This window comes from Paroedura picta, chromosome 2, assembly GCF_049243985.1.
Source record: "Paroedura picta isolate Pp20150507F chromosome 2, Ppicta_v3.0, whole genome shotgun sequence".
Taxonomy (NCBI): Eukaryota; Metazoa; Chordata; class Lepidosauria; order Squamata; family Gekkonidae; genus Paroedura; species Paroedura picta.
Window position 1 is genome coordinate 128,940,902 of NC_135370.1, and position 25,948 is coordinate 128,966,849.

A 25,948-nucleotide genomic window follows, 5' to 3' on the forward strand; every position below is an offset into this window, starting at 1 on the left:
GTTTTTTTTTAAATTTTATTATAATTAATAAATAACAGACAATCAACAGAAACACCCCACCAAAAACAAAATTCATTGCAGCACAACTCTGTAGCTTCATAAACCATTTGAATCAATGTAGACAATGTCCATTTCATCTATTACATTTCAACTGTTCAACATAATTCCAAGTAACACATTGCAACACTAGTTCACATACCTTTTAGTCTGAAAATTTCCTTAAGTAATTTGCCAAATCAAGCCAAATTATATTGAAATCTTCAATCTTTTTCTCCCCTTGAATTACTTTAATGCTATTTGTTAACTTTTTCAACATAATAAACTGCCTAATTTTCTTTCGCCAATTATCTAATCTGCATTTTTCCAGTTTATGCATTAAAAAAATTGCGATAAACTTTTTCGTTGGTTCCTGCAAAATTACATCTTTTTAATAGAGGCCTTGTTCCTTGTTCTTCCATTTTCTTTGTGCATTTGTCATTTGAGTGAAATTTACAATTGGGAATACCAACAGCTTATAAACTTTAATGAAGTAATTAGAAATATACTGCTGTAAGAAAGTAAATTTATTGTTAGAGTCATTCAGACCAAATTGGACATAGTAAAAACGACACATGAAACCATATAATACAATAAATACAGTCATAAAACACAATACAATTAAAATGTCATTATTTGTGAACAAGAAATAAACTTTAAAATTACCTTACTGAAGAACTATGTATTTTAATGGCAGCACCACAAAACTTGGCTACTTGAATTCTTACCTGAGTGTTCTCATCACTTAACAATCTCATTGTCCAATCTGTAGCCAGGCATCTGGGGAACCTCTCAACTAGTGGGTCAATCAGTTACCTCCTTTAGCAACCATAAGGTGAGCAATAGAAGAGTGTGTGTTCTCTAGTTTCAAACTGGATACTACCACAAAAATAGTATCTCTGTAAGAAGAAATTATTCTTCCAATGACCTAATAGACCTGAAGGCATAGCCAAGCATCTAGCAAGGGGAAATGTCCTAAATATACTGTTGTAAAATGCAAAATACTCTCATTTTCACCTTTTATTTTATTCCTTTTGATGATAATAGAGAGTGGGCAAAGAGTATCCATAGTAGTCTTTTACTGGAGAGTAGATGCTACATAACCTCAATAAGAATTGTACACTTAAGTTTCTGCTTATGTTTACAGCTAAGCTATCAACTTAAGGTGGGGATCATGTACTGCAAGTCAGGACAAAGCACAGAAGAGGAAATGTACAATAATGAATCAGCAGGGCCAGCCTTTGAAGAGTTTCTTCAGTTGCTGGGAGAACGAGTTCGGCTCAAGGGATTTGAAAAGTACCGTGCTCAGCTAGATACAAAGAGTAAGGCGCACTCTGTTTGTTCAAATTAATAAAATATAGTTACCGTGTATTGTATTGATCAGCAAATATATTTCCCAGTGGTGTATATTAAGGAAGCAGTGGAAAGTCACCAGGCAAGTCTCCACTGTTCCAACACTCTTTACTGTCCTTTCAGTGCGACCTCTCCATTGCTACAGAGGTTGCTCATCTTTGTAACTGTATTCCTTTTTCTGAAACACATGCATATGTAAACTCAAGTGTGTCAATGATGTTTGAAAGGTGCATGATTGGTTTTATACTGTATCTCCTTTGTGGCAGTTATTTTCTGTCCTTACTACTCATGTGGTTTTAGTTCAATTAATGAATAAGATAACTTACAGACGAAAGATCCCTTCTTTCATGATTTTTACATAGTTCCACATATGCCTGGAACAATTCATAACAAATTGTTGGTTCCCATTAGGAATTTCCATAGGTGGAAGAAGAGTAATTTCTCCCAGTTTTCTCCCACAGTATGTAACCTTTCTTTCATGCTTTTCCCAGTGGTTCCTTGTCCTCCAGAACGAGCATGGGGTGGGAGGCATTTGGGGTTGTAGCAGAACAAAGGAGGTGAGCAAGTTGAATTCCAGGATATTAATTCCTTTCTTCTATGAGAACTACTTGTGGATCCAAGCCAAAATCTCTGATATTGTTCATAAATAATTTTGAATCTAAAAAGTGATATAAGTATGTTTAGTTTGGTGAAATTAATTTTTAAAAAAGAAAAATCTAGTGATATTACTTCAGAAGCTAGTACTTATTGTGCAACAAACACCTTTTGTGTTATCCTTTTAAAAAACACACCCTGCTTTTGTAACCTTTCTTTGTCTGGGTGTTTGGTTGACCCATGTGTATTGCGGACTACATTTATCTCAGTTGCAATATAGGAAATTAAAGTAAGGATGCGTCATGAAAATGGAAAAGCGTTCACAAACAGTGCAGTGAATTTCCTGTTGCCATGGTTTTGCTATTACTGACGTTATGACTATAGGCAGTGGCATGAGAGAGAACCTATTAAAACATGAAATAGCCTAGAATCTTTAAAAGCCAATTTGGTATATTTAGAAACTCTAATAAATGTCAAAACTGAATGTATAAAATTGAAATTACTTTATTTCTTTTGGGTTTATTTTAAAAGGCAGGGAAGGGAGAAATGATGTTGATTTTTCAGGTAAATAGACAAATTTTTCTGATGTTTGTTCCCCAGCCGGTTGCTTTCCTTAAATACTTTAGTAGCACAGCAGCAAAGTTTTTTTTTTAATATCTGGTAAGCCTACAAAATAATGTGAGCAATATGCTGCTTCTAAATTCATGTGTTGACATGACACAAATATTGGTTTCCCTGAAATATTTCCTCACAACCCCTTTCCAAACCCCAAAGAAATAACATGTTGAACCTGCCTTTGAGCAGGCATTGTCCCTGATTCAGAAAAATACTGCGAACAAGTGCACCACTGATTTAACTAGCACATTAAAACAGCATAAGAAAAGATAGTTCCATACTCCAAGGAGTTTACAAACTAAACGTAATGCACACAGTTGTGCTCTTTTTGAATTCCTGATGTTCAGAGATCTCATTTGATATTTGTGATTTAGATCCTTAAATATAATTGAATTATTAATCTCTGGAGCATGTTAAAATGCATTTAGCACTTTAAAGATTAACAAAATTTATGGCAGGGTGTGAGCTCACTGAACAGTGACTCATGAAAGCTCTACTCTGCCACAAATTTTGTTAGTCTTTTACTGTTATAGCCAGTCTAACATGGCATCCTGTGTCAATGTAATATAGTAGGCCAGCCTTTTTCAACCTTTTGACTTTGGCAGAGGCCCTGAAATTAATTTTCAGGCTTTGAGGCTCACCGGAAGTGCTGTTTGCTGTCACCAGAAGTGACATCACCACTCATACCCTTTGCATTCCTTTTGCTCCCTCTCCCTGCCTTAGCTGCCACTATGGCAGCTCCGCCTCATGTAGGCTGGAAAGAAGGAGAGGAGCTGAGAAGACAGTCCAGACCTTCCATATTTTATACCCATATCCTACCCTCTGAGCCCTCTGGGCAGAGGTGGCCAAGTCCCTAGATTGTGGTCAAGTTCATTAAGGCAGGAGAAGAAAAGCTGCGAACCCTCTCTGAGCTCCTGCAGACCCCTGGGGGCCCACGGATCCCTAGTTGGGAATCCCTGTAGTAGACAACGTAATATTATATTATAAAATTGGAGAAAAGTATGTTTTTGACTCAGAAATTATGCTTGCTTTGTATTAGATGCCCACTATAATAGTCTGGTGGGAAAAGGAGTATTTTTGTTTCAAATTTTAAAATTTTGTCCAATTGTGGGTTCTTTCTTTCTTTCTTTCTTTCTTTCTTTCTTTCTTTCTTTCTTTCTTTCTTTCTTTCTTTCTTTCTTTCTTTCTTTCTTTCTTTCTTTCTTTCTTTCTTTCTTTCTTTCTTTCTTTCTTTCTTTCTTTCTTTCTGAATTTGCAATATTTCTGCACCTATTTTTTTTCATAGTAGATCTTTTTCCTCTTGCTTTAAATTGGACACTGTGGGCTTTAAAAATAGCCTGTTAAAACTTGGGAGCGAATATGATTTAATTCTTGCTAAAATATGAGTTTTTATGTTTTACCGCCTAGTTCATATATTCTTCTATTGGAGGTGTCTTTGCCTCAACTGTATTTGAGCTGAGTTTCTTAATTTTCTTGCCTCCACATTCTAAGTTACATTCTAATCTGTTCTCAGAAATGTGTTTTCCTCATACCTTTTATTTTATAATAATATATTTGCCAAAATGGGGATTATTAGGCTCACGTAGTGAATACTAGGTATGTAAATGTTTATGGCAGGGTGAGTATGATGAGTCTTCAGTTCAAGTGAGAGAAGAACCCTATCACATCACAACTACTGAATAAAGTGTGAAATTTGGTACCCAACTTTCTGGACCTGTTCTTAGGTTGTAGCTCTTTCATTAGATACTTTCAGTCCCCTATATCCAGATAACCCATGTTAGCATGATCTTGTCGGAAGCCCATTGTGCACGGAGTGGAAGGTCCGCATTCGGGGTAGAATGGTGGCCGCTAAAATCACCAATTATGCACGCTGCAGGCGTCAGCCGGGCTCAGAGTCAACATATGCTTTAGTGAGATGCAGAAGAAAGTGGAGCTTTACAGGACCAGGACGCAACCAGAAGCGGCTCTGGAGTAGCTGTGTGCAAAATCGGATACTCTGGGTTTTGCTGCCGTTGCATTCCATCCTGTGCGTAAGCGGTTTGCTTTGCTTCTTCCTCCTCCACGTTCTCCATGCTGCCGTTTCAGTGGCTGTGCATAATAGGCCAGACTGGCAGCCAAGCAGGATCAGCCCTGATTAGCAGAAACAGGCAATGGCAAACCAAATCTGAAAGTGTTTTGCCTTGAAAAAATCTATGGGATTGAAATGTTAAACACTGAAGTCTGTACATGTCTAGTACATGTACTAGAGTCAGTTTGGTGTAGTGGTTAGGAGTGCAGGCTTCTAATCTGGCGAGCCGGGTTCGATTCTCCACTCCCCCACATGCAGCCAGCTAGGTGACCTTAGGCTCGCCACAGTGCTAATAAAACTGTTTTGACTGAGCAGTAATATCAGGGCTCTCTCAGCTTCACCCACCTCACAGGGTGTCTGTTGTGGGGAGAAGAAAGGGAGGGCAACTGTAAGCCGCTTTGAGACTCCTTCGAGTAGAGAAAAGCGGCATATAAGAACCAACTCTTCTTCTGCTTCTTCTTCTTCTAGTAGCCTGTGTTCAGTACCAGACAATAAACTATACAAGTCTAGATGAACCTATTGATCAATTATAAACTAAAATTGTGTTTCAACTCAGATTTTAGCATTAAATGGCTTCCAAAAAGATTCTTATACAATTTTTTCTCTATTTAATTTATTTTAAACATTTTTCTCCTGTTTATCTTCTGAAACTCAAGATGGCTTGATTGTTCAATGTGTTCAATATTTATATATTTCTTACCTATCAAGAAACAAATTCTATATTACGCTGCCAGGCTGTGGGAGATCATAACACACTATAACAGTGTCCCATAAAGTAGTGATCCCCAACCTGTGGGCCGCAGACCACATGTGGTCCGTCGACTAATTGGAGGTGGGCCACGAAGGACGCCTTCTCCCCCCCTCCCCCCCACGGCTCCTTACTTCATCCCCCCCGGCCCTTTACAACTCACTTCGGGTGTCATTGTCTCCCATCACTCCCAGATGGGACTATCTCGTTGCAGAGAAACAAGCTCAGGGTTCCCATTGATTTGTCATTGTCATGAGTTACAATTTCCATGAAAATAAAATGTTCCTTATGTTCATTGTTGTTGCGTGTCTGTATCTTATTTATTAGATTTTTCATGTAGTAGTATTATTATATAACTGTTATCTCAGCTGATCTTCTACAAGTAGAGCAATTACCTTACTACAGCAAGCAAGAACAGAATTGTCTGCTGGCATTTTTAATGACTTTGTAATTTCTTTCTAATATAATCCAGTAACCATGAATAACCTCTTTTAACAGAAGCTCATTGTGCCCTTAATTTCTATAGTTATGTACAGGAAGTCATTGCAGAGAAACTATGAAATACTCCACCTAGACTTCTTCCAAGAAAGTAGACTTTACCAGACTAGTGTGAGAGTAACAGCAATTTGGAAATTAAAATCAACAGGCAAAATATTTGTTTCACTTCAAGCATTGTGTGTGTATTCTTTCCATCAAAACAACTCCTTTTGTTTCAAGATTAAATCTAAATACTAATACAAATCATGCTTGCAACCCCCCACAAAACCCCCCCACAAAAACACGAACTGAAAGACTCCAACAATATGCGTACTTTATTCATTTTAAATCTAAAGCAGACCAATAATTCTAAATTAAAAGTAATTTTAACTGTATTAGCAGTCAGCATATCTGATCCTAAGATCCAGACTAACTGATGCAAGCAGCAGAAAAGTTTGGAATATTTTCTACTAAACTCTGTAGTATGTAAGATGTGTCATTACTGTTTAACCTATATTTATAATGACTCATCACTAGAGTTCAGAAGGTTAGTAATTATGCATCTTGTATTTCGACATGCTGAATAATTTGGTATAATCCACAAATGTGGTCTCCATACTGCTTACCCCTAATTAAAAATCATTTATGAAAAAAAATAAGGCAAAACTTACCAGTCTCTCTGTTCTTCACTTCTCAAATTTCAAAATTGTTGTGAATTAATAGACCCCTTTTGATCAGAGTATAAAATTTTGTGTCATGGCAAATTTAAGTTCTCATGAGTGGAGTATAACAATATCTAGGTAAGGTATCTCAAAATAGTTTCTTGTGCAGCATGGCAAACTCCTGTTTACAATTTTTTCATGTAGTTTACTCCTGTTTACAAACTCCTGTTTAATAAATGCTAGCTGAAAGCTTTTTTGTATGATTAAAATGGTTGAATGGCTGCTTGGGTCTTGGTCTTCATGTCTGTAGTAGTTTATGCAACATCTAGTACAAATGCTACAGAAATCATAAACATCAGAAATATATTTAAGCTTCCTTCTGAGGTTTTGCCAGATTTTCTTCTTAGAATAATTTAGTAAAATTTTACTAGTGATTTTAATATCTAAAATAAGATACACTTTTTAAAATCTTATTTGCATGTTTATTGCTATGCTCTGATTTAGAATGGTGGTTTATATTCTTAGTCTGAAAGATTCAGAATTTTGCTTATCATGTAATAGCAATCTTTAATTATTGGATATCTTTTTATATTTTCATTCCAGCTGATTCAACCGGTACTCACTCTCTTTATACAACATACAAGGACTATGAAATCATGTTCCATGTATCTACCATGCTGCCATATACACCTAACAACAAGCAACAGGTAGGGTTAATTTTCACTATATACAGAATTCATTGATTCATGATATCCTCAGTTTTTTTATCTTTTGTTGATACTGAGTGACAGAAGATTTTTCCAGCACAGTAGCCAAAAATTCCTTAGCAGATGTCTTGTTGCCATTTTATCTAAGATAGAGTCATATTAATCCATCTTTAGGTGCCTGGCTAATTAAAATATATAAATAGAGCGCACTAGATTGTAAAGTAAAGCTTTGAAAGTCTTAAATACTTCTATAGTCTTTAATTTTCAAGTCTACAGATTATCCAACCATTTTCCCCTTTTCCCTAAAAAAAAGAAATCAACAGATATTAAATTTTATCTGACCAAAATAAACATTTCAGCCAATTCTAGCAATTTAACAGTTTAATCTTCAAATAAGTTTATATTTTCCCAGTACTATAGATATATAATATTCATAACCATTGTCACATATCTAAACAACATGCCATGTTTGTTTTCTAATTCATTGTCTTTCAAAGCCAACCAAATGTTCTTCTCTTTTTTTCTTCCTTCCATATCCAAAATTTGTAATCCAAATTCATATCTGTAAAGACAAAATCCCTTTTTCTATCCTTATCACTTTTTTATTCGTCTTCCTTTTGAGCTGTTGTTTCTGCTAACAATCAAAATGTGATGGTTGTGGAATTTCTAAAACTTCCCATTCTGTTTTATATCTTTCCATGAATTCACTCACTTTGGTGACTGAGTTCACTGAATCTCTGATCTTAGAATGTAAAGATGACTCCTTCTGGTTTATCTCATTGAATGTAATCTGCTTGTCTTTGCATTTATCTATCAGGAAGGCATAATCTTTTCTTTTCCATAAAATTCTTTGTGAAACTGCCTTTAAAATTATTAATTAATTACCAACATTTTGGAATATTGTTATAGGATTCTGTCTCTAGCAGCTTTCTTCACAAAGGGAGCCAAAATATCCTTTGGAACTTTCTTCATGATTGCATGTCTGGAGTTCAGTCTATAGACAGAATCTACTTCCGTTTGCATATCTTCTTCTGGAAGTTTAATAAAGTTCTACAAGCCTATTAACCGCTCCTTGTCTTATATGTTCTTTCTTTAACCCTATAACATTTGTCAGTTTTAAGAAATGTTCCTTCTGTTTAAGTTCCAAAAGGACCAAGTTATCCAGTTGTATGTTAACCTCATTCAGTTTCTAGTATTAAGTTTTTCTCTTTAACCAATTGAATCTCCTCTGAAAAATAATGTATAGAATTCTCACATTTCTTAACATCCTTCACCTTAGATTACATGGTTTTTGAAGGATTCTTCTAAACATTGAAGACTATTATCAATCAATTGAAGACTGGTGTCCAATTTATGTAGTCTCTGATCCAGTTTCTGATCCATTTGTATTAAGAATTTTTGAAAATAAAATTATCAAACTAACATTGCATGTTTTTCTTTCCCAGCTAATGCACTAGAAATTTTATGATTTCATTTGTCCTGAAACAGTTCTGGGTTTCTTTATGTTGTGATCTTAGTATTGAAATCTTCCCATTTCTAATTCAGCTAGGGAAATCATTTTGAAACAGTATGGCGGAAGAGCATCAGGAACTCTTCTATTTCACCATGCAGGTAGCCTACAGATGTAATTGTCCTCCCATATGATTGTCCGCTTTGCTTAGGAGGAATCTCTAAAACTAGAATTCCTTGCAATCATCTAAAAAACTAGACTTACATGAAGTCTCTGAAATTAGACTTACATGCAATAATCAATTCATGTGGAGGATCTAGATCACGTTGCAGGTCATCTGCTTGCTTAAGGATAGGGCTTCACACTGTTCCTCCATCACACTATGGCTACACTGTCCCAGCTCTGTATGAGCCATGAAGGGAGGAGGTATGTTAGCCTGAGAAGTTCCTCACTTAATTAATGGACAGGATCCACTTATCTACTTCCTAAACCCTATTCTATTTTTCTGCATGTATTGTTAGTGACCTACCATTTTGTTCAGTGTTCATCTTGAGCAATACCAACATATAATTTCCTCTTATCAGTTTAATTCCCAGTGACTTTTCCCTGAATTAAAAGAACTTCAGAAATGGGTGAATATTTGGAATTTGCATCAATTACTTAGAAATTTAATTTTAATTTCAATTTTAGTTCAAAGAGCTAACATGGTTTTATTGTGTCTGCTCCTAAACTTTTAAATTCTAATATTGCAGCAAATATTTCAGTGAAATAATAGCTTTTTTTTGGTGACGAGTCATAAGAACCTTTAGGATTTTCATCCATAGAACAAATACTTTTAGAAGTTGAACTGAATTGAAAAGAACAACAAAAAATCAGTTTGTCACTGATTGCCATAGTATTGCTACTGTCAATAGTAAAAAGCAATTTTAATACAAATAAGGATATTATGAGTGTTAACACTTTATAACAGTTGGAAGAAAATGGCAAATAGACAACAAATAAAATAACACAAATTATCCCTACCATAGTAGCTCTATATAATTGGGAAGAGCCATTATGGGTGGAGCGGTGTTGCTAGCCACACCCGGATTGGGCCGGCCCATGGAGCATCCACCCCCAACACCCAGCTGCAAGGCACATGCATAACTTCACAGCCACACACTCCCCACCAGCTGCTGAGGCCTGCCCAGCCCACTGCAGCACCCAGCTGCCAGTGGCAGCCATTTCGAATCTACCCCATAGCACAATTTTTTATTAAAATAGGCCTTGAAATGTTGTTATGGAAACAGAGATGCAGCATGCTAGTAGGTGGCTTCGGCACGTCAGAAATTGATACATTTCTTATTTATTTGCTCAAATGTATGGCATGTTCATGTCACATTTGCTTTGAAATGAATGATAAAAATATTCGGAATGAATTTTAAGTAATATTAATTATATATGGGGAAAACAAAGAACTGTAATAAGATTATTATGGCTTTAACTCAGATTTCTTATTTCTCCCTCATAGCTCTTAAGAAAACGTCATATAGGAAACGATATTGTGACGATAGTTTTCCAGGAACCTGGAGCAGAGCCATTCAGCCCAAAGAATATTCGTTCTCACTTTCAGCATGTCTTTGTCATTGTTAGAGTGCACAATCCATGCACTGACAACGTCTGCTACAGGTAGCTAATGCTGCATTAACAGTTTACAAACTTAGTACAACTTGAAATTGTTTCCTCTCTAATTTTGTAATCTTGTTTTAGTGTGTGGTTCATTGTATGTCACAAAGTGCTCTAAGGTACTGTTATAAATTGTGTAATCTGCCTCATGTCTGCACAGGAAAGATTAATTTTTAAATAAATAAGTTGTGTGCCATTTATAAAGCCATTTACTGCTAATTTCCAGGAGGCCAGCTTTGGATTTTTTTTGCTATGTATTGTAACAAGTTGACAACCATTTTTCACTGAAACCCCTCCAGAGAAAGGAGGAGCAAGAGGAGCAGGGGCTCAGGCAGTGGCAACGTCCCTCCTCAAAAGACTCCGTAAAATTGTCAAGCGTTGACCGGTCCCCGGTGATAAAAAGGTCACTGTTGTATACCACCTCAAGTCTATTAGAAAAGAGCAGTTTATAAATATAATCTATATAAGATAATTGAGTGCATGTACAATGTGTTATATGTTGCAAAACCTCCAGGCAGAGCCCCATCTGTCCACACCAGGAAGCTTTGGAACATTCAAGACCTCCCCCACCTTCCCAGGCAAAGCTTTGCCTGCAAAGGTGAGGGGGGCATTTAAAGGGAGCATGGTTGACCTAGAGTGGAACATATCTACTAACACGCTCGGTTAAACAGAAGTCCTCACAGACCTCCCTCCCTCCTTGCCTCCAAACAAACACACACACTTAAACACACACACTCCTTTCTCTTCTACCATCTACCATCCTGCTTACCTGCTCCTCCGCCACTGACTCAGTCCCCATGGGTTGTGCAACGGCTGCCCAGGCCCCATGTTCACTGCACCATTACTACCTGCATCAGGTTAGGCCTAATGGAGAACTGGGATGTCAAAATCATGATTGATGTATTGCCATTTTTCACTGAAACCCCTCCAGAGAATTTTGCATATGGAAGGGGTAGGTGTTTTGACTTATTTCACCTGCTTGCTGCAGAACTCTGAGCACTGACACACTGTTGTTCCTAGCGTACCACTGTCAACTGAGCATTTCAGGAGGCATGGGCTGCAAGAGGGGAGGAGGAGTCATACTCTTTATCTGGAGGTTACCAATGGATACAAGCCATGGTGTTCTATTTGAATGCTTGTATAAGCAAGGCTACAGTAACTGATCTGGTGTTTATGTTTTTAAACACAACAACTTAAACCCAGGATTCATTCTTGTAGCCTAAATGCATAGGATCTTGTGCAATCTTCAGTTGTTTAACAAAAACACCCATCAAACTGAAGGTGTCCATATAATTTGTGTCCACAGCTGGTTACAGCTAGCTCTGCCTGGACTTTCATTTCCTGTTGTCCAAAGATTTGTATCAGGAGGAACATAGTGTATATAGATTATGAGATGGCAAAGAAGTCATATTAAAATAAATGTAGAAAAGAGGATCATGGGTGCATATCACAGCCTTCTTTCTTTATAAAGTATCTTTGTAGTGAGAAGCCAGGTGAGGCAGGAAAGTCACTTTTTTTGAAGCCAGTGTCTAGTTCTGATGAATTCTTACATTATTGAACACAGGGGTATTACAGTATGTTTTTTGAAAATATTTATTTTTTTTAAAAAAAAGAATAGTTTGGATTAGTTTGAATCTGGATTTTAATAGAATAAACTGCTTGCTGTTTTTCCAGTTTTTGTTGTTAACATTTTTTTTCTAACTGCACCAAATAAATACTACCTTGGAATCTAGAGGAATGGTCATCCTTACTTCCAAAATATATGCATATCTTTTCTCCACATTTCCAGTAAACAGGTATCTTTAATGGTATATCTTATTTATGTAGACTTAAGCACCAATTGTAGATGACTTTATTAAAAATTTCTTTCATACATCTTTTTTGTAGTGTTGCTGTGACAAGATCCAGAGATGTACCATCATTTGGACCACCGATCCCTAAAGGCATCACCTTCCCCAAATCAAGTGTGTTCAGGGACTTCTTACTGGCTAAAGTGAGCAATGCTGAGAACGCTGCTCACAAATCAGAGAAGTTCCGTGCCATGGCCACTAGAACCCGCCAGGAATACTTGAAAGATTTGGCAGAAAAGAATGTCACTAATACGCCCATTGATCCTTCGGGCAAGTTCCCTTTCATCTCACTTGCTTCCAAAAAGAAAGAAAAGTCGAAGCCTCATCCAGGAGTAGAACTCCATAGTTCTGGTGCTGTTGTGTGGACACTTCATGCTAAAGACTATAGCAAGGGTGTAGATATAGACTGTCTCCTCGGTATTTCTAATGAATTTGTCGTTATCATTGAGCAAGATACAAAGAGTGTTGTATTCAATTGTTCCTGCAGAGATGTAATAGGATGGACTTCAACAGACACAAGTGTCAAAATTTTCTATGAAAGGGGTGAATGTGTTTCTGTGGAGAATTTCAAAAGCAACAATGAAGATATCAAAGAGATTGTCAAAAGACTAGAGGTTAGAATTTCTTTCTCTTGCATTCTCTCTCTCTCTCTCTCTCTCTCTCTCTCTCTCTCTCTCTCTCTCTCTCTCCCCCCCCCCCTATCTAGTGTGGTCTTCAGGCATTAGTAAATTCAACCATATAGAAGTGGATTGGATCCATTCTCATATCCTGGAAGCAGACCTGTTAACTGTAAGATCCAATTTTCCTCAGTCTCTGATGTCATCCTGTAACATCAGTAACAGATTTGCTATTCTGCTTATTCCCCTCCTCTGTGTGGGTCATCCTAAATTACAAAATGATTGAGCAAGACATAACATACTGCTAATTTATCTGTTCAAACCCTGCTGGAGGTCTGTAAATCATATGCTGATGTTATGTTTTACTTTTTCTCTATAGATTGTATAAAAACTCTCCTCTTCTTGCCGCTAGAAAAGCAGAATTTTTCCTACCATGAAGGAAGACAATGCAATTTTTATTGCATCCGCAAACATTCCTTACTAGAGTAATCACTTTCGTTGTAGAACAAGATAGTTGTAATAATTGTGTTGAATAATAGGGAATTCAAAAATTGTCAAATCAACACTGAATATTTGTCAGCCTTTAAATAAATACTGTATATAATTCCTTCATGAGTATTTGGTATGTATTACTGCATTCCATAAACACGTCTGTAAATTCCTTAACCTGTTTAAGTTGAGTATAGCCAGACTGTGCCTGGCATTTCCATTCTATACTAAGTTAGCTAACTTTTGTTGATACTATACTCAGGAATAGCCATCAGACTAAAGACTATCATTGTTCCTATAATACTCCCTTTACTGCTTCAAAGAGGTGTGTTTTTTCCTTGTATGTCCCTCTGAATACAAATGATTACACTAAAGTATTATAATCCCAACCCTGTCTTTATTTCACTTCTCAGCTTGTGACAAAGGGCTGCGAGTCAGTGGAAATGACTTTACGTCGAAATGGCCTGGGCCAGCTTGGTTTCCATGTGAACTATGAAGGAATTGTAGCAGATGTTGAACCCTATGGCTATGCATGGCAAGCAGGATTACGACAAAGCAGCAGATTAGTGGAAATCTGCACCGTGGCTGTAGCTACTCTAAGCCATGAGCAAATGATTGATCTCCTGAGAACTTCAGTTACTGTGAAGGTTGTTATTATACCACCTCATGAAGATTGTACCCCACGAAGGTATTTTGGGAGGGGCAATAAATTAGCTAATATCTGTAGGACTTTCTCTCATTTTATAGTGTAGGATTTGTACTCCACATCATTGTTTCATCACTTTAAGTAGAAAATGACCTAGCTCTAAGAATTATTTTTCACTTTTCTTGTATGTAAAAATTATTTATTTTCATTCATACCTAGTTTTTGTTCCCATTAGGGGTTCCAAAGTTGATTATATTGTTCTCTTCCCTTTTGTTTTATCCTCACAATAGCTCTCTGAGGCAGGTTAATTTGAGAGTGTATTTCTGGCCCATTGTCACCAGCAAACTTTTATGGCAGAGTGGGGATTCGGAGACCATTTTTGCACAAGAAATCTGTTCCTGGATAGCCTTTGAATGTTGGTGGGTTTTAGACCCCCTCCACATGACGTCACCTGCATCCCGAAGCTATCTAGTAGCTGGGTTGAGTTTTGGACATTTTTAACTCATGATTTCGGGAATCACCAAAACTGGATTTATATCACTAAATCGTACATCCCATCAGTGAGCAACCAGGGATAAGCCCTTACAGAGGGGGCTTATTTTTAAAAAAATGGTGTGGTCTGTGTTGCAGCATAACTGCAAACCTACATTGTCAAAGGTAAAATAAAATCTTTAAAGTGTCCACAGTTTTTTTGTGATTGAGCAGGCAAAACAACAGCCCCTTTTCTGTTTTCTGGAGGTGGGGAATGAGCTAGGAAGGGGGGGCGGTGAGCAAGCAACCTTCTGATCATACAAGGGTCTGAGCATCTTGTTTTTAAGCCAACCATTAACACAAAATGTATTTTTGGGGTCCAGGGACCATGTCCAGCCTTCTCACAACTTGGGCAGGCAAAAACAGCCCTGTTTCTGTTTTCTGGAGGTGGTAAATGAGCTGTTCTTTTATTATTTTATGATGATGATAGGATAGGATTTAGGATAGAAGACAAAATTGGAACTGGAAGTTTTTTAAAAAAATCTGAGAGCTAATTTATTTCATGTGGAGAATGTAAAGTATAGGCAACTTCGCTGTTGTCATACCAGTACAATGCAAAGTAAAGCTTTGCTTTCCTTTCTTATCGTACAATAGTCTTATTTTTCTTTGTTATTTTTCAGAAGTTATTCAGAAACGCATCGCATGCCAGTGATGGAATACAAAATGAATGATGGTGGAGTTCCATACGAATTCAAGTTCCCCTTCAGAAATAACAACAAATGGCTGCGAAATTCTAACAAGGGACAGGGCCCTCACATGCAACAAATGCCATCACAGATGCAAAGTCCAGTTACCTCTAGGGTAGCTTCAGGAAAAGGTGAAGGGAAAATGCCTCCTCCAGAACGTGCAGCCAACATTCCCCGTAGTATCTCCAGTGATGGGCGTCCGCTAGAAAGTAGAAGGTAAGTAATTGTTTTTTATATATTTTGTCGTTCTTCCAAGCCCGGTTAAGACAAATGGTCCAATAACTGTTAAGTAACTATTAGAACTACACAAATATAGCCACCAAGTCACAATGTTGAAATTCCACGCTGTTATCTAGTCCAAACCAAAACAGAGTAACTGTCCTGAAGGACCTTAAAGACAGGTTTTGTTCTAACATATCTTATTGTCCACTTGAGTTCATTTTGTCAGGTGGGTCTTTACTAGGCTGAAGCATATATGTGAAGAAAAGACAGTAACCAGCCAGTTGAAGAACCATGAAATAAGGTTTAATAGAGCCTCCCAAGAATTTGGGCCTCCTCAGACATTAAGGGTGTTAGCTGGCTTAGCAAAGCAAGCAAGACTGCCAGTCACTGGTATTGTATGTGATTTCAGTTTTTCTTTGATTTATGTTTGAATTGTATGCAATTACACTTTGCATATCCCACAGAGTAGGTAACTTCCACTTGGGGTATGAGATTTTCCCAGAATCACAACTGGTTTCCAGTGATCAGTTTCTTTTGAGAAAATGATGGCTTTCGAGGGTGGACACAGAGAAAACATCCTGGCTGAGTTCTCCCTCCTCTCTCTAGGGTCTGCCCCAGGAAGTTGGCCACCCTAGTCCCATATTCAGTTGCCATTTGGCCCAGTTGATAGCAGTTGTCTTCTTCACAACCTCACACACTCGTGCTTTCTCTTTCATAGAGGGGCCTTCTAGGATTGTTTATGCACTGGGAACTTCACTGCCCCATTTCCTGTGCAGGAGCACAAATTGGGGGTGGATGAGGCGCACCAGGCCAAATTGCTCCCCCATGTGGGTACAGGAAGAGGTGGGGCAACCCTACCACAACTAAATCTCCAGCCTGTAGCCCGAACTAAAACCTCCAGTGTGTAAACAGTCTATCAAAGTGGACTGTTCACAAAAGTTTATGCTAAAGATTGTTAGTTTTTAATAGGTCAGAAGACTCCTGTTTTGTGTTTGCCACAATGGACTAACATGGTTAATCCTTTGAAATAATAATTTTGATCACTACCAGAAACTATTTTGGATGTCAAATAAAATGTTAAACTAAGTGTAAGCATTTATGTATGCAGAAATGCAAAATCACCAATTGATGGTATACTCATTTCTGATTAGATTCAAGTAGGTAGCCATATTGGTCTGAAGCAGCACAACAAAACAAAATCAGAGTCCAGTGGCACCTTTAAGACCAACAAAGATTTATTCAAAGTGTGAGCTTTCGAGTGCAAGCACTCTTCTGAGTCTGAGGAAGAGTGCTTGCACTCAAAAGCTCACACCTTGAATAAATCTTTGTTGGTCTTAAAGGTGCCACTGGACTCTGATTTTGTTTTGTTGTTCATTTCTGATTAGATATCCATTGTTATTTATATGTCTGTGAGTGGGAGGGGGAGTTTAAAGGGTACTGAAAATGTGGCAAAACTGGACTCCAAGGATGAGTTCCTCTAGGTCAAATATGTGAAGGAATTAGTTCTTCTAAGCCATTCAGTTCTCCAGCTCAGATGGTTACATTGCCCCATTTGCGCATTCTTTTATGCATCAAAATCTGTATGTTGACCTTTTTGGAAGATTTGAACATGTTGAAGATTGGGGTGTGGGGGGGGGCTGAATTTCAAGAATATAAGGCAAGCAGTCAGTTGGGAGTGAGGCCTCAATACAAAAGCAATCTGAAGCTGATATGATTAAAGCATAAATTTAGCATTGAGTTAGTTGAGCTACTGTTTCCCAAGTTGTTTTTCATTAGTTGGAGAAAATATGTCAAATCCTATGAACTGTCAGGATAAGAAGTCTGTGGAGGCAGATATTTCCTGTGTTCTCCTAGTGTGCCCTTGGAACTTTGAACAAACTGTGTCATGTGCCATTTTATCCTCACAGCCCCCTTGATATTCAGCATTATCCGTGGGGGATGTCTCAAGAGAATGCAAATAGAATGGGATGGTAATAAAGATCCACCTTCACAAATTCCTTGTACTTGGTCCAATCTAGCATCAATATGACCTCACTGTGGGAGAGCTTTGTCCTCTAAGGAAATGGAGACTGGTTGATAAAATTTCAGATTTCATCGGAGTATAGTTCTTCCTATGTTGTGATGAGAGTGAGAATTTATCAGATCTATTGGGGAAGACATGCTTCTGCTTTCCCGTCTTCTAGTCACAGATTAGTTTAACATGTGGAAAATATCAGTGTGATCTGAACTGCTAGAAAAGAAAACTGGTGTTATTTATTAATTTATTTCTTACATTTATAGCCTGTCACTCTGCATAGGTTTGAGGTGGGTTACAGAACATATAAAACCCCAACCCCATGAAGCCAGCTTAAAAAAACTATAGATCCATTATCTTTTGTACAGATCCATAAAGGGCCAGATCTTTATAGAGACCTGGCTTTTTCTGTTTTCTGATCTCTAGCCCAGTTTTGCTTACTACTATTTTATACTGACCAAGTCAGCTTTGCCGAGGAATCTGAGCTATGACTGAAGCTCGTTTGACCACTGGAACTATAAACAGGCTTGAGAACACTTGGCTGTTGTTCTCTGTTCTGCTGAAAATTATAATGAAGCCTGCGGAGTTCATTTTGATGTCATTAGATATTCTACAGTTTCATCCTGCCAGCCTTCTCACTCAAAGGACTTTTAGTTCACAGCTGAAAGTAATCACTGAAATAAAATGTGTCTGTCAGTGCTTCCTGTGACAAATATTTTTGATGCTGGTTTCTGAAATGTTGTTCTGTGCTGGAACAGTTGCATTTCTTAGATGGTCTAGCAATTCAGCTTTTTCGCCTAGTCCTCCCAAGTGTGGTAGGAATGCTGGGAGTCTGCCATTGTAATTTTGGTCATTGTCTTTAGATGATTTATCTGCTGCTGTGATAACAAGCCTGAGAAAAACAAGCAGGAGTCATTTGCCTCCTTAAAAGACTGCCAGATTTTTTATACTGGCAAAAGCCTTTGTGGCCTAGAGCCCACTTCATCTGATGCGTGTATTGATTCCTTAGCTGACAGACCACTGTTGAGGTGGGCTCTAGTCCATGAATGCTTATGCTTGTCTAAAAGTAGGTTAAAGGTGCCTCAGGAATCCTGTTACTTGTTTGCTGTAACAGTTGAATGTGGTTTCCCCTTTCAAACACAGCTTTAAAATACTTTTTAATATTGATAATACAGCTTTTTGCAAAGTTACATGGGGATAAGCCCTACTCAAGACAGTATGACATGCTTCTTCATTGGAGCTGATCTAGTCTGTACACCACCCGTGGCGCCACGGGCGCCACGGACTAAATAAAACAGTAAGCCCTCCTGGGGCGGGATGTGTCCGGGATGAGGAAGGGTCCGGATTGTACCCTTCCTCATTACAGACAATCTGATTCCCAGCAACTGGGGATAAGAGGGAGGCTGTGCGCGGCTCGCAGTTGCTCCCGGCCTGACGCCCGAGGGAGCCCCCGGCTCTTGCTCCCGGCCTGACGCGGCGAGAGGCGCAAAGCGCCTCTCACTGCGTCAGGCCACCGTCCGCGCGGCTGCCATTGGCTCCCTGCCTGGTGGCCTGGCGGCCTGGCGCGGCGAGAGGCGCAAAGCACCTCTCTCCGCGTCAGGCCGCCACCACAGAAATAAAGCCGAAATAACACAGATATAACCCAGCAGCCCACCGACGCCCAACCCCGCTGAGCTGCAGTCGCTGGCAGCAGCGGCGACGCGATCAACGCCGGTGCCGTAATTGGGGGCACCGGAAGAGCTGCCATTACTCAAGGAAGCGGCGCTGCGAACGCCGGCGCCGCCCGCCCAGCGAATGGCCGTGCCCGGCCCGCGATCGCCAGAGGGACCATGCTTTGCCGCGCCGCCGAGGCCGTGCTCTGCCGCGGCAGCAACTCGCCTGCCAGCACCACGGCCCGCCAAGAAGGAGCCACGTCAGGAACCGACGAGGAGCAGCCTTCAGGAACCGTGGAGCTGCCGCCGAGGAGACGCCGCAGCCCAGCGCACCGAGGAGCCCAACCCGCTGAGGAGCCGCCGAGGAGCCGCCACCCGCCTCCTCTTTCAGGTCGCCTTCCGTCCCTCGCTCTGGCCCCCTCCTCCTAGCGCCCATTGTATCCTTTATACAATGGGCTTTTTTACTAGTACATTGATAATCCTCATGTTGGGCATTATTGTTCCAGTTTAGGGATTCAGTTATTTCTTTTCCCAACTGTTGTAGCAAATAAAGCAAAGAAGGTTTGGTAGTGAAATCCATTCATGATCACTTCATGTTGATAAGGGGGAGGCACATGAATTTGGAAGAGATGGAATCTTGGAGGGGGGCACAGGAGCCAGCTTGGTGTAGTGGTTAAGAGCAGTAGTTTCTAATCTGGAGAACCAGGTTCGATTCCCTGCTCCTCCACATGCAGCCAACTAGGTGATTTTCTCTCAGATAATAAAAACTGGGATACAAAAAAGCAGCTCTTCCTCTTGGGTGGGGTGGGGCACACATGATGCTGGCTCAGAAGCAGTAACCAAAATTCATATTGAAATGAAATCAACGAAGAACAGCTGAAGTACTATGATAGAAAACCTTAAAATATTTCTGTTAACTGTTTAAGTATAAAGCCTGTAAACAGGCCATAATACCCTCAGTAACTATGCAGAGTGTAAACTAAATAAATTATTCAAATTTTCCAGTTGATTGTCCCAACACCTCAAAGTCAATAATTTTGTTGCTGTGAGATTTCATCAAGATGACATGGAATTTTATGAAACTTGCTGTTCTGCAGCAGCCAGGCAGCTCTTGCCTACCAGGCAAAATATTCTGGAGATTAGCTATAAAAACAGTCATCTGGTAGTAATAATCTCGTTACTTAAACCAAAAATGTTGACTTGAGCAAAACAGCAGAGACATTTTTTTCCTAGGGTTGCCAGACAGCCAGGGGAAAAAATGGCCCAGGCATTCTTTTTTACTCTGTCCACGAATGCCCAGAAATATGTCCATCAGACATCTCATGCACATAACATTTGAGATGGCTGCATGGAGAGTGAGAGGAACAGTCAGCAAAGGTCACAGGAGGCTTCAGCAGAGGAGGTGGGTAGGCTTCAAGGCAGCAGCCTGAATCTTGTTTTCCGTGCCCAATATGATCCTATAAGTGGTTTCTGCATGCATGTTTCCAAACCCATATCTAGCTTGGTTTCTTTTCTTGAGTCCATGCAGCATGTAAGGTTATCTCTTGCAATATGGTTACAGCATGGCTGTAGTTTAGATGTTATTGTGATCTTCAATGATAGCATTGCTGGTAACAGGAGATGAGGAAGGACACGTAGTAGCTTCATACATGAACAGACCACTTTCTGTGGCCTCTGCCACCAAGTGCATAAAAGTTTCACCCATGGATTTAGCATATATACCAAAACTTTGAGTTGGCAGCCCTAAACACTTTATTTTCAGACAGGATTCTTCTCATTATTCTGAAATCAGTCTGTGTTTACTTGCGAAGACGTTTCTACCTCAAATATGATGGACACCCAGGCACTTTGAGGAAGGGTATTCTTTAAGCAACCTTAAACATATATTCTCATTGAGGGAAAATAAGGAGGAATTGCTTCTAGGCAAACAGATACTGATATAAAGCCCCTGATTTGCATAATCTGTGGTGCAGATGCTGTTATTTGGCGGTTTAGTTACTAGTGTGAATTAACCAATGGAGACCCAAAATAAATGATATTATTCTCTTTATTGTTGTTGTTAGGTGTGAAGTCGTGTCCGACCCATCGCAACCCCATGGACAATGATCCTCCAGGCCTTCCTGTCCTCTACCATTCCCCGGAGTCCATTTAAGTTTGCACCGACTGCTTCAGTGACTCCATCCATCCACCTCATTCTCTGTCCTCCCCTTCTTCTTTTGCCCTCGATCGCTCCCAGCATTAGGCTCTTCTCCGGGGAGTCCTTCCTTCTCATGAGGTGGCCAAAGTATTTGAGTTTCATCTTCAGGATCTGGCCTTCTAAGGAGCAGTCAGGGCTGATCTCCTCTAGGACTGACCGGTTTGTTCGCCTTGCAGTCCAAGGGACTCACAAGAGTCCAGCACCAGAGTTCAAAAGCACCAGAGTTCAAAAGTCCAGCACCAGAGTTCAAAAGCCTCAATTCTTTGACGCTCGGCCTTCCTTATGGTCCAACTTTCACAGCCATACATTGCAACTGGGAATACCATAGCCTTGACTAAACACACTTTTGTTGGCAGGGTGATGTCTCTGCTTTTTAGGATGTTGTCTAGATTTGCCATAGCTTTCCTCCCCAGGAGCAAGCATCTTTTAATTTCTTTGCTGCAGTCCCCATCTGCAGTGATCTTGGAGCCCAGGAAAATAAAATCTGTCACTATCTCCATTTCTTCCCCATCTATTTGCCAGGAATTGAGAGGGCCGGATGCCATGATCTTAGTTTTCTTGATGTTGAGTGTCAAGCCAACTTTTGCATTCTCCTTCTTCACCCGCATCAAAAGGCTCTTTAGTTCCTCTTCACTTTCTGCCATTAGAGTGGTATCATCTGCATATCTGAGGTTGTTGATATTTCTCCCTGCGATCTTGATCCCAATTGTGACTCTTCTAACCTCGCCTTTCTCATGATGTGCTCCACATACAAGTTAAATAGGCAAGGCGACAGTATACAGCCTTGCCGAACTCCTGTCTCAATTTTGAACCAATCAGTGATTCCATGTTCGGTTCTCACTGTTGCTTCTTGACGTGCATATAGGTTTCTCAAGAGACAGATAAGATGCTCTGGTATTTCCATCTCTTTAAGAACTTGCCACAGTTTGTTGTGCTCCACACAATCAAAGGCTTTAGCATAGTCAATGAAGCAGAAGTAGATCTTTTTCTGGAACTTCCTAGCTTTCTCCATGATCCAGCGTACGTTAGCAATTTGATCTCTAGTTCCTCTACCTCTTCGAAATCCTGCCTGTATTTCTGGAAGTTCACAGTCCACATATTGCTGGAGCCTAACTTGTAGGATTTTGAGCATAACTTTGCTAGCATGAGAAATGAGTGCAATGGTGTGGTGGTTTGAACATTCTTTGGCATTGCCCTTCTTTGGGATTGGAATGTAAACTGACCTTTTCCAATCCTGTGGCCATTGTTGAGTTTTCCAAATTTACTGGCATAAAATTATTATTATTCTCTACTCTAGTTTATTTTCACAACAACCATGTGAAGTAGATTAAACTGAGGGTATGTGACTGACACAAGATCATTGGCAAGCTTCCATGGCAGAGTGATTTGAATTTAGGTCTCCCAGACCCTAATCCAACAATTCACTACATCACAGTGGTACAATAAATTAGGAATTGAACATTTTTTGAGAAAAACAAGTAAAGTAAACCAAAGTAAATTTCACAGTCCTTTTCATATTGAGAATTAGGGAGTCCACCTGTATCTATTTTTAAGTCTGGCCCTTTAGAAATTATGTAAAACATATGACATATATGCAGTGAGCAATAAAGTTTTTTTCTGTTTGCACATAGAAGCCTCCTAATTGTTTTACAAACTCTATGGCTATTAGAGAGCCTCTTGAAGCTGTCTGTCCAGGAGGCTGGAGGTTCAATCCCAGCAGCCAGCTCAAGGTTGACTCAGCCTTCCATCCTACTGAGGTCGGTAAAATGAGTGCCCAGCTTGCTGGGGGGTAAACGGTAATGACTGGGGAAGGCACTAGCAAACCACCCCGTATTGAGTCTGCCATGAAAACGCTAGAGGGCATCACCCCAAGAGTCAGACATGACTCGGTGCTTGCACAGGGGATACCTTTACCTTTATGGCTATTTGGACCTATTCATCTGCTACAGTGATTGAGTTAGCATTCTCTTTTATTTGCCTTCACCTGTTCCTAGAATAAGAAAAGTTATGGGAGAATTATCACTTGTCTTTGCAAAAGGAACTGCTTGAGTCTTGCTGTGAAAGCAGCAGAATCATGGCTTTTATGTGCCATTGATTACCAGACTTTTTGTTCTTAAATAATTCAGTGAATTGACAGGTACTCTGCACATGCGCAGAGATCCTGTTTTCTTACATTCTTGAATTGAGCCCTTATGTAGAAAAAGGATTCTGTGGCTGAGTGGTTTCAGGAATTATTTGTGTTAAACTACAGGGCTGGGGGGTAGGGAGTGTTCCCCCTGCACCTGCAAATTCCAGTTTTAAACAAGTCTAATATATTGTGTAATACAACTAGAGGCTACTTTGGGGGGGGAGACTTTTATATTTGGTCACTGTGTGTGTGTACTGCTTGTTATTGTTTTATCATACTTTGTATTTATCAAGAATTTTTAAATGTTATACAACAGCTTTCCCCAACCCCCAGTCCGGAGACTGGGACCTGTTAATAGATCAGTCGGTACCAGGCCGTGGCTTCTCCTCATCTTCCTCCCTGGCTGCTGCCTGAGGGGCTGCCCTGCCACTCTGCTGCTGGCTCACCTTTGGTGCTTTCTGGCGGCTGCCATGGCTGGGGCTCCCCTTCAGCATGGCACTGTGCAACTGTTGTTGGCAGCACCCCCCAGTGGGCGGCAGGAAGTCAGGGGTGCTGGCGGGAAATCAAGAGGAGCAGGGGCTCAGGCAGTGGCAACGTCCCTCAGCAAAAGACTCCCCCCCCTCGGGCCTCTGTAAATTTGTCAAGCGTTGACCAGTCCCCGGTGATAAAAAGGTTGGGGTCCACTGTTGTATACTACCTCAAGTCTATTAGAAAAGAGCAGTTTATAAATATAATCTATATGAGTTAATTGAGTGCATGCTGGGGGGTAAACGGTAATGACTGGGGAAAGCACCGGCAAACCACCCCGTATTGAGTCTGCCATGAAAACGCTAGAGGGCATCACCCCAAGGTCAGACATGACCTGGTGCTTGCACAGGGGATACCTTTACCTTTACAATGTGTTGTATGTTGCAAAACCTCCAGGCAGAGCCCCATCTGTCCACACCAGGAAGCTTTGGAACATTCAAGACCTCCCCCACCTTCCCAGGCAAAGCAAAGGTGAGGGGGGCATTTAAAGGGAGCACGGTTGGCCTAGAGTCCATTGTATTATTGATGTGGAACACATCTACAAGCGTGTTCAGTTAAACAGAAGTCCTCACAGACCTCCCTCCCTCCCTGCCTCCAAACAAACACTCACACTTAAACACACACACTCCTTTCTCTTCTCCCATCTACCATCCTGCTTACCTGCTCCTCCGCCACTGACTCAGTCCCCATGGGTTGTGCAACGGCTGCCCAGGCCCCATGTTCACCTCACCATTACTACCTGCATCAGGTTAGGCCTAATGGGGAACTGGGATGTCAAAATCGTGATTGATGTATTGCCATTTCCCTTGACCTGCTTTGTATTCTTTGTTATTGAATACAGTTGCTATGTAGCTTAGTTAGTATCATTTACTTGTTAGATAGGCTCTTGCAATTCCTGTAGTGTTTTGTCTTTGAAGTGCTAGCTGGTTGTATCCTGTGTTAAACTCTAGGTGTGAAAAGCCATCTCCTTGCGTCGTTGCCTTGGGAACAATCTCTGCGTTCTCAGAGCCTGGATGCTTCATTCATCAACAAGTGAAGTGCATACCTAAATGGTTTGCCACTCAAACCATTTGGTGCTGGGTGGGGCTGAGTGTTCTGGGTTGATAAGGGAGTGCTTGCCTAAGCTCCCCAGTCTTAGCAAGGACCGTACAATGAGCTAAACTTCCTTCTTCAATAAACCTAAACGGAGTGTGGTTATTGGAAGCAATTGGAGATTTTCACATTGGAAAAGTCTCATATTGAATCCTCTTAGCAGGTACAGTTCATTGATACTTCCCTCAATGCTACCACCGGGAGAGCTTTTTTGCCTGCAGTGGTATTAAGCTGTATTAGAAAATGTTAGCAGCCAGCGAAGGTAGTTCAAAGACTGTTAGGGCTTATGGCCTCTACCACTGCGGTAATTGTTAGCAACACTGCACATGCAAGGCTTGCTTAGAGAAGTATAACCCTAACAAACATCCCCCAGGGTGCTGTTTTTTGATACCTAGGGTCGTGGTTAGGTCTCTGCAGAGATGACTGGATGACAACTTGTTCTCAGGGGGTTGGTATGCCCATTGTGAAGGTTTTTTGGTGCAAGGATGGTGACACTTAATGCAGAATCCTCATATTAGTGTCCTGGGACTATGTGCAGTAAGATTTGCCCTTACCTTTTTTCAGAGATTTTCAGAGACAAGAGTGTATTATTTCAACAAAGAGGCATGAGTTCCCAGAGGCTTTGTTTTGAAGCAGTAATGCGTATTGGAACACTTCTCAGGGCCATTCACATGCAGGGGCTTTGGGTATTAAAGCAGACAACCTGAGTAGGATCTATCAGAACAACGACACATCCAGCATAGAGACATCAAGGTGATTTTTGACACCTGGGAGTATCCTCAGGTGGACCTGTTTGCCACAGTAAAGTCCAAAAAAGTATCAAAATTCTGCTCCCTAGTAGGCAGCTATTCAATTTTCATGGGAGGCTCATTCCATATCCCTTGGTCATGCACACTCTTTTATGTGTTTCCTCTTTTCCCT

At 40.2% G+C, this 25,948-nt stretch overlaps 1 protein-coding gene across 9 annotated transcripts in view; it reads left to right on the forward strand.

Annotated features, from left to right (window-relative positions):
* SIPA1L1 (signal induced proliferation associated 1 like 1) overlaps positions 1–25,948 on the forward strand; it is a 190,731-nt gene that overhangs the window by 119,035 nt on the left and 45,748 nt on the right. For 8 of the 9 annotated variants that reach the window (XM_077322658.1, XM_077322656.1, XM_077322650.1 and 5 more), the window contains 6 exons: positions 1,184–1,358; positions 7,157–7,260; positions 10,221–10,378; positions 12,263–12,839; positions 13,745–14,019; positions 15,129–15,410. In XM_077322658.1, the coding sequence (XP_077178773.1) occupies positions 1,184–1,358; positions 7,157–7,260; positions 10,221–10,378; positions 12,263–12,839; positions 13,745–14,019; positions 15,129–15,410 (1,571 nt within the window). The remainder of the gene's footprint in view (positions 1–1,183; positions 1,359–7,156; positions 7,261–10,220; positions 10,379–12,262; positions 12,840–13,744; positions 14,020–15,128; positions 15,411–25,948) is intronic. The other variant, XM_077322655.1, reaches the window with a different exon arrangement.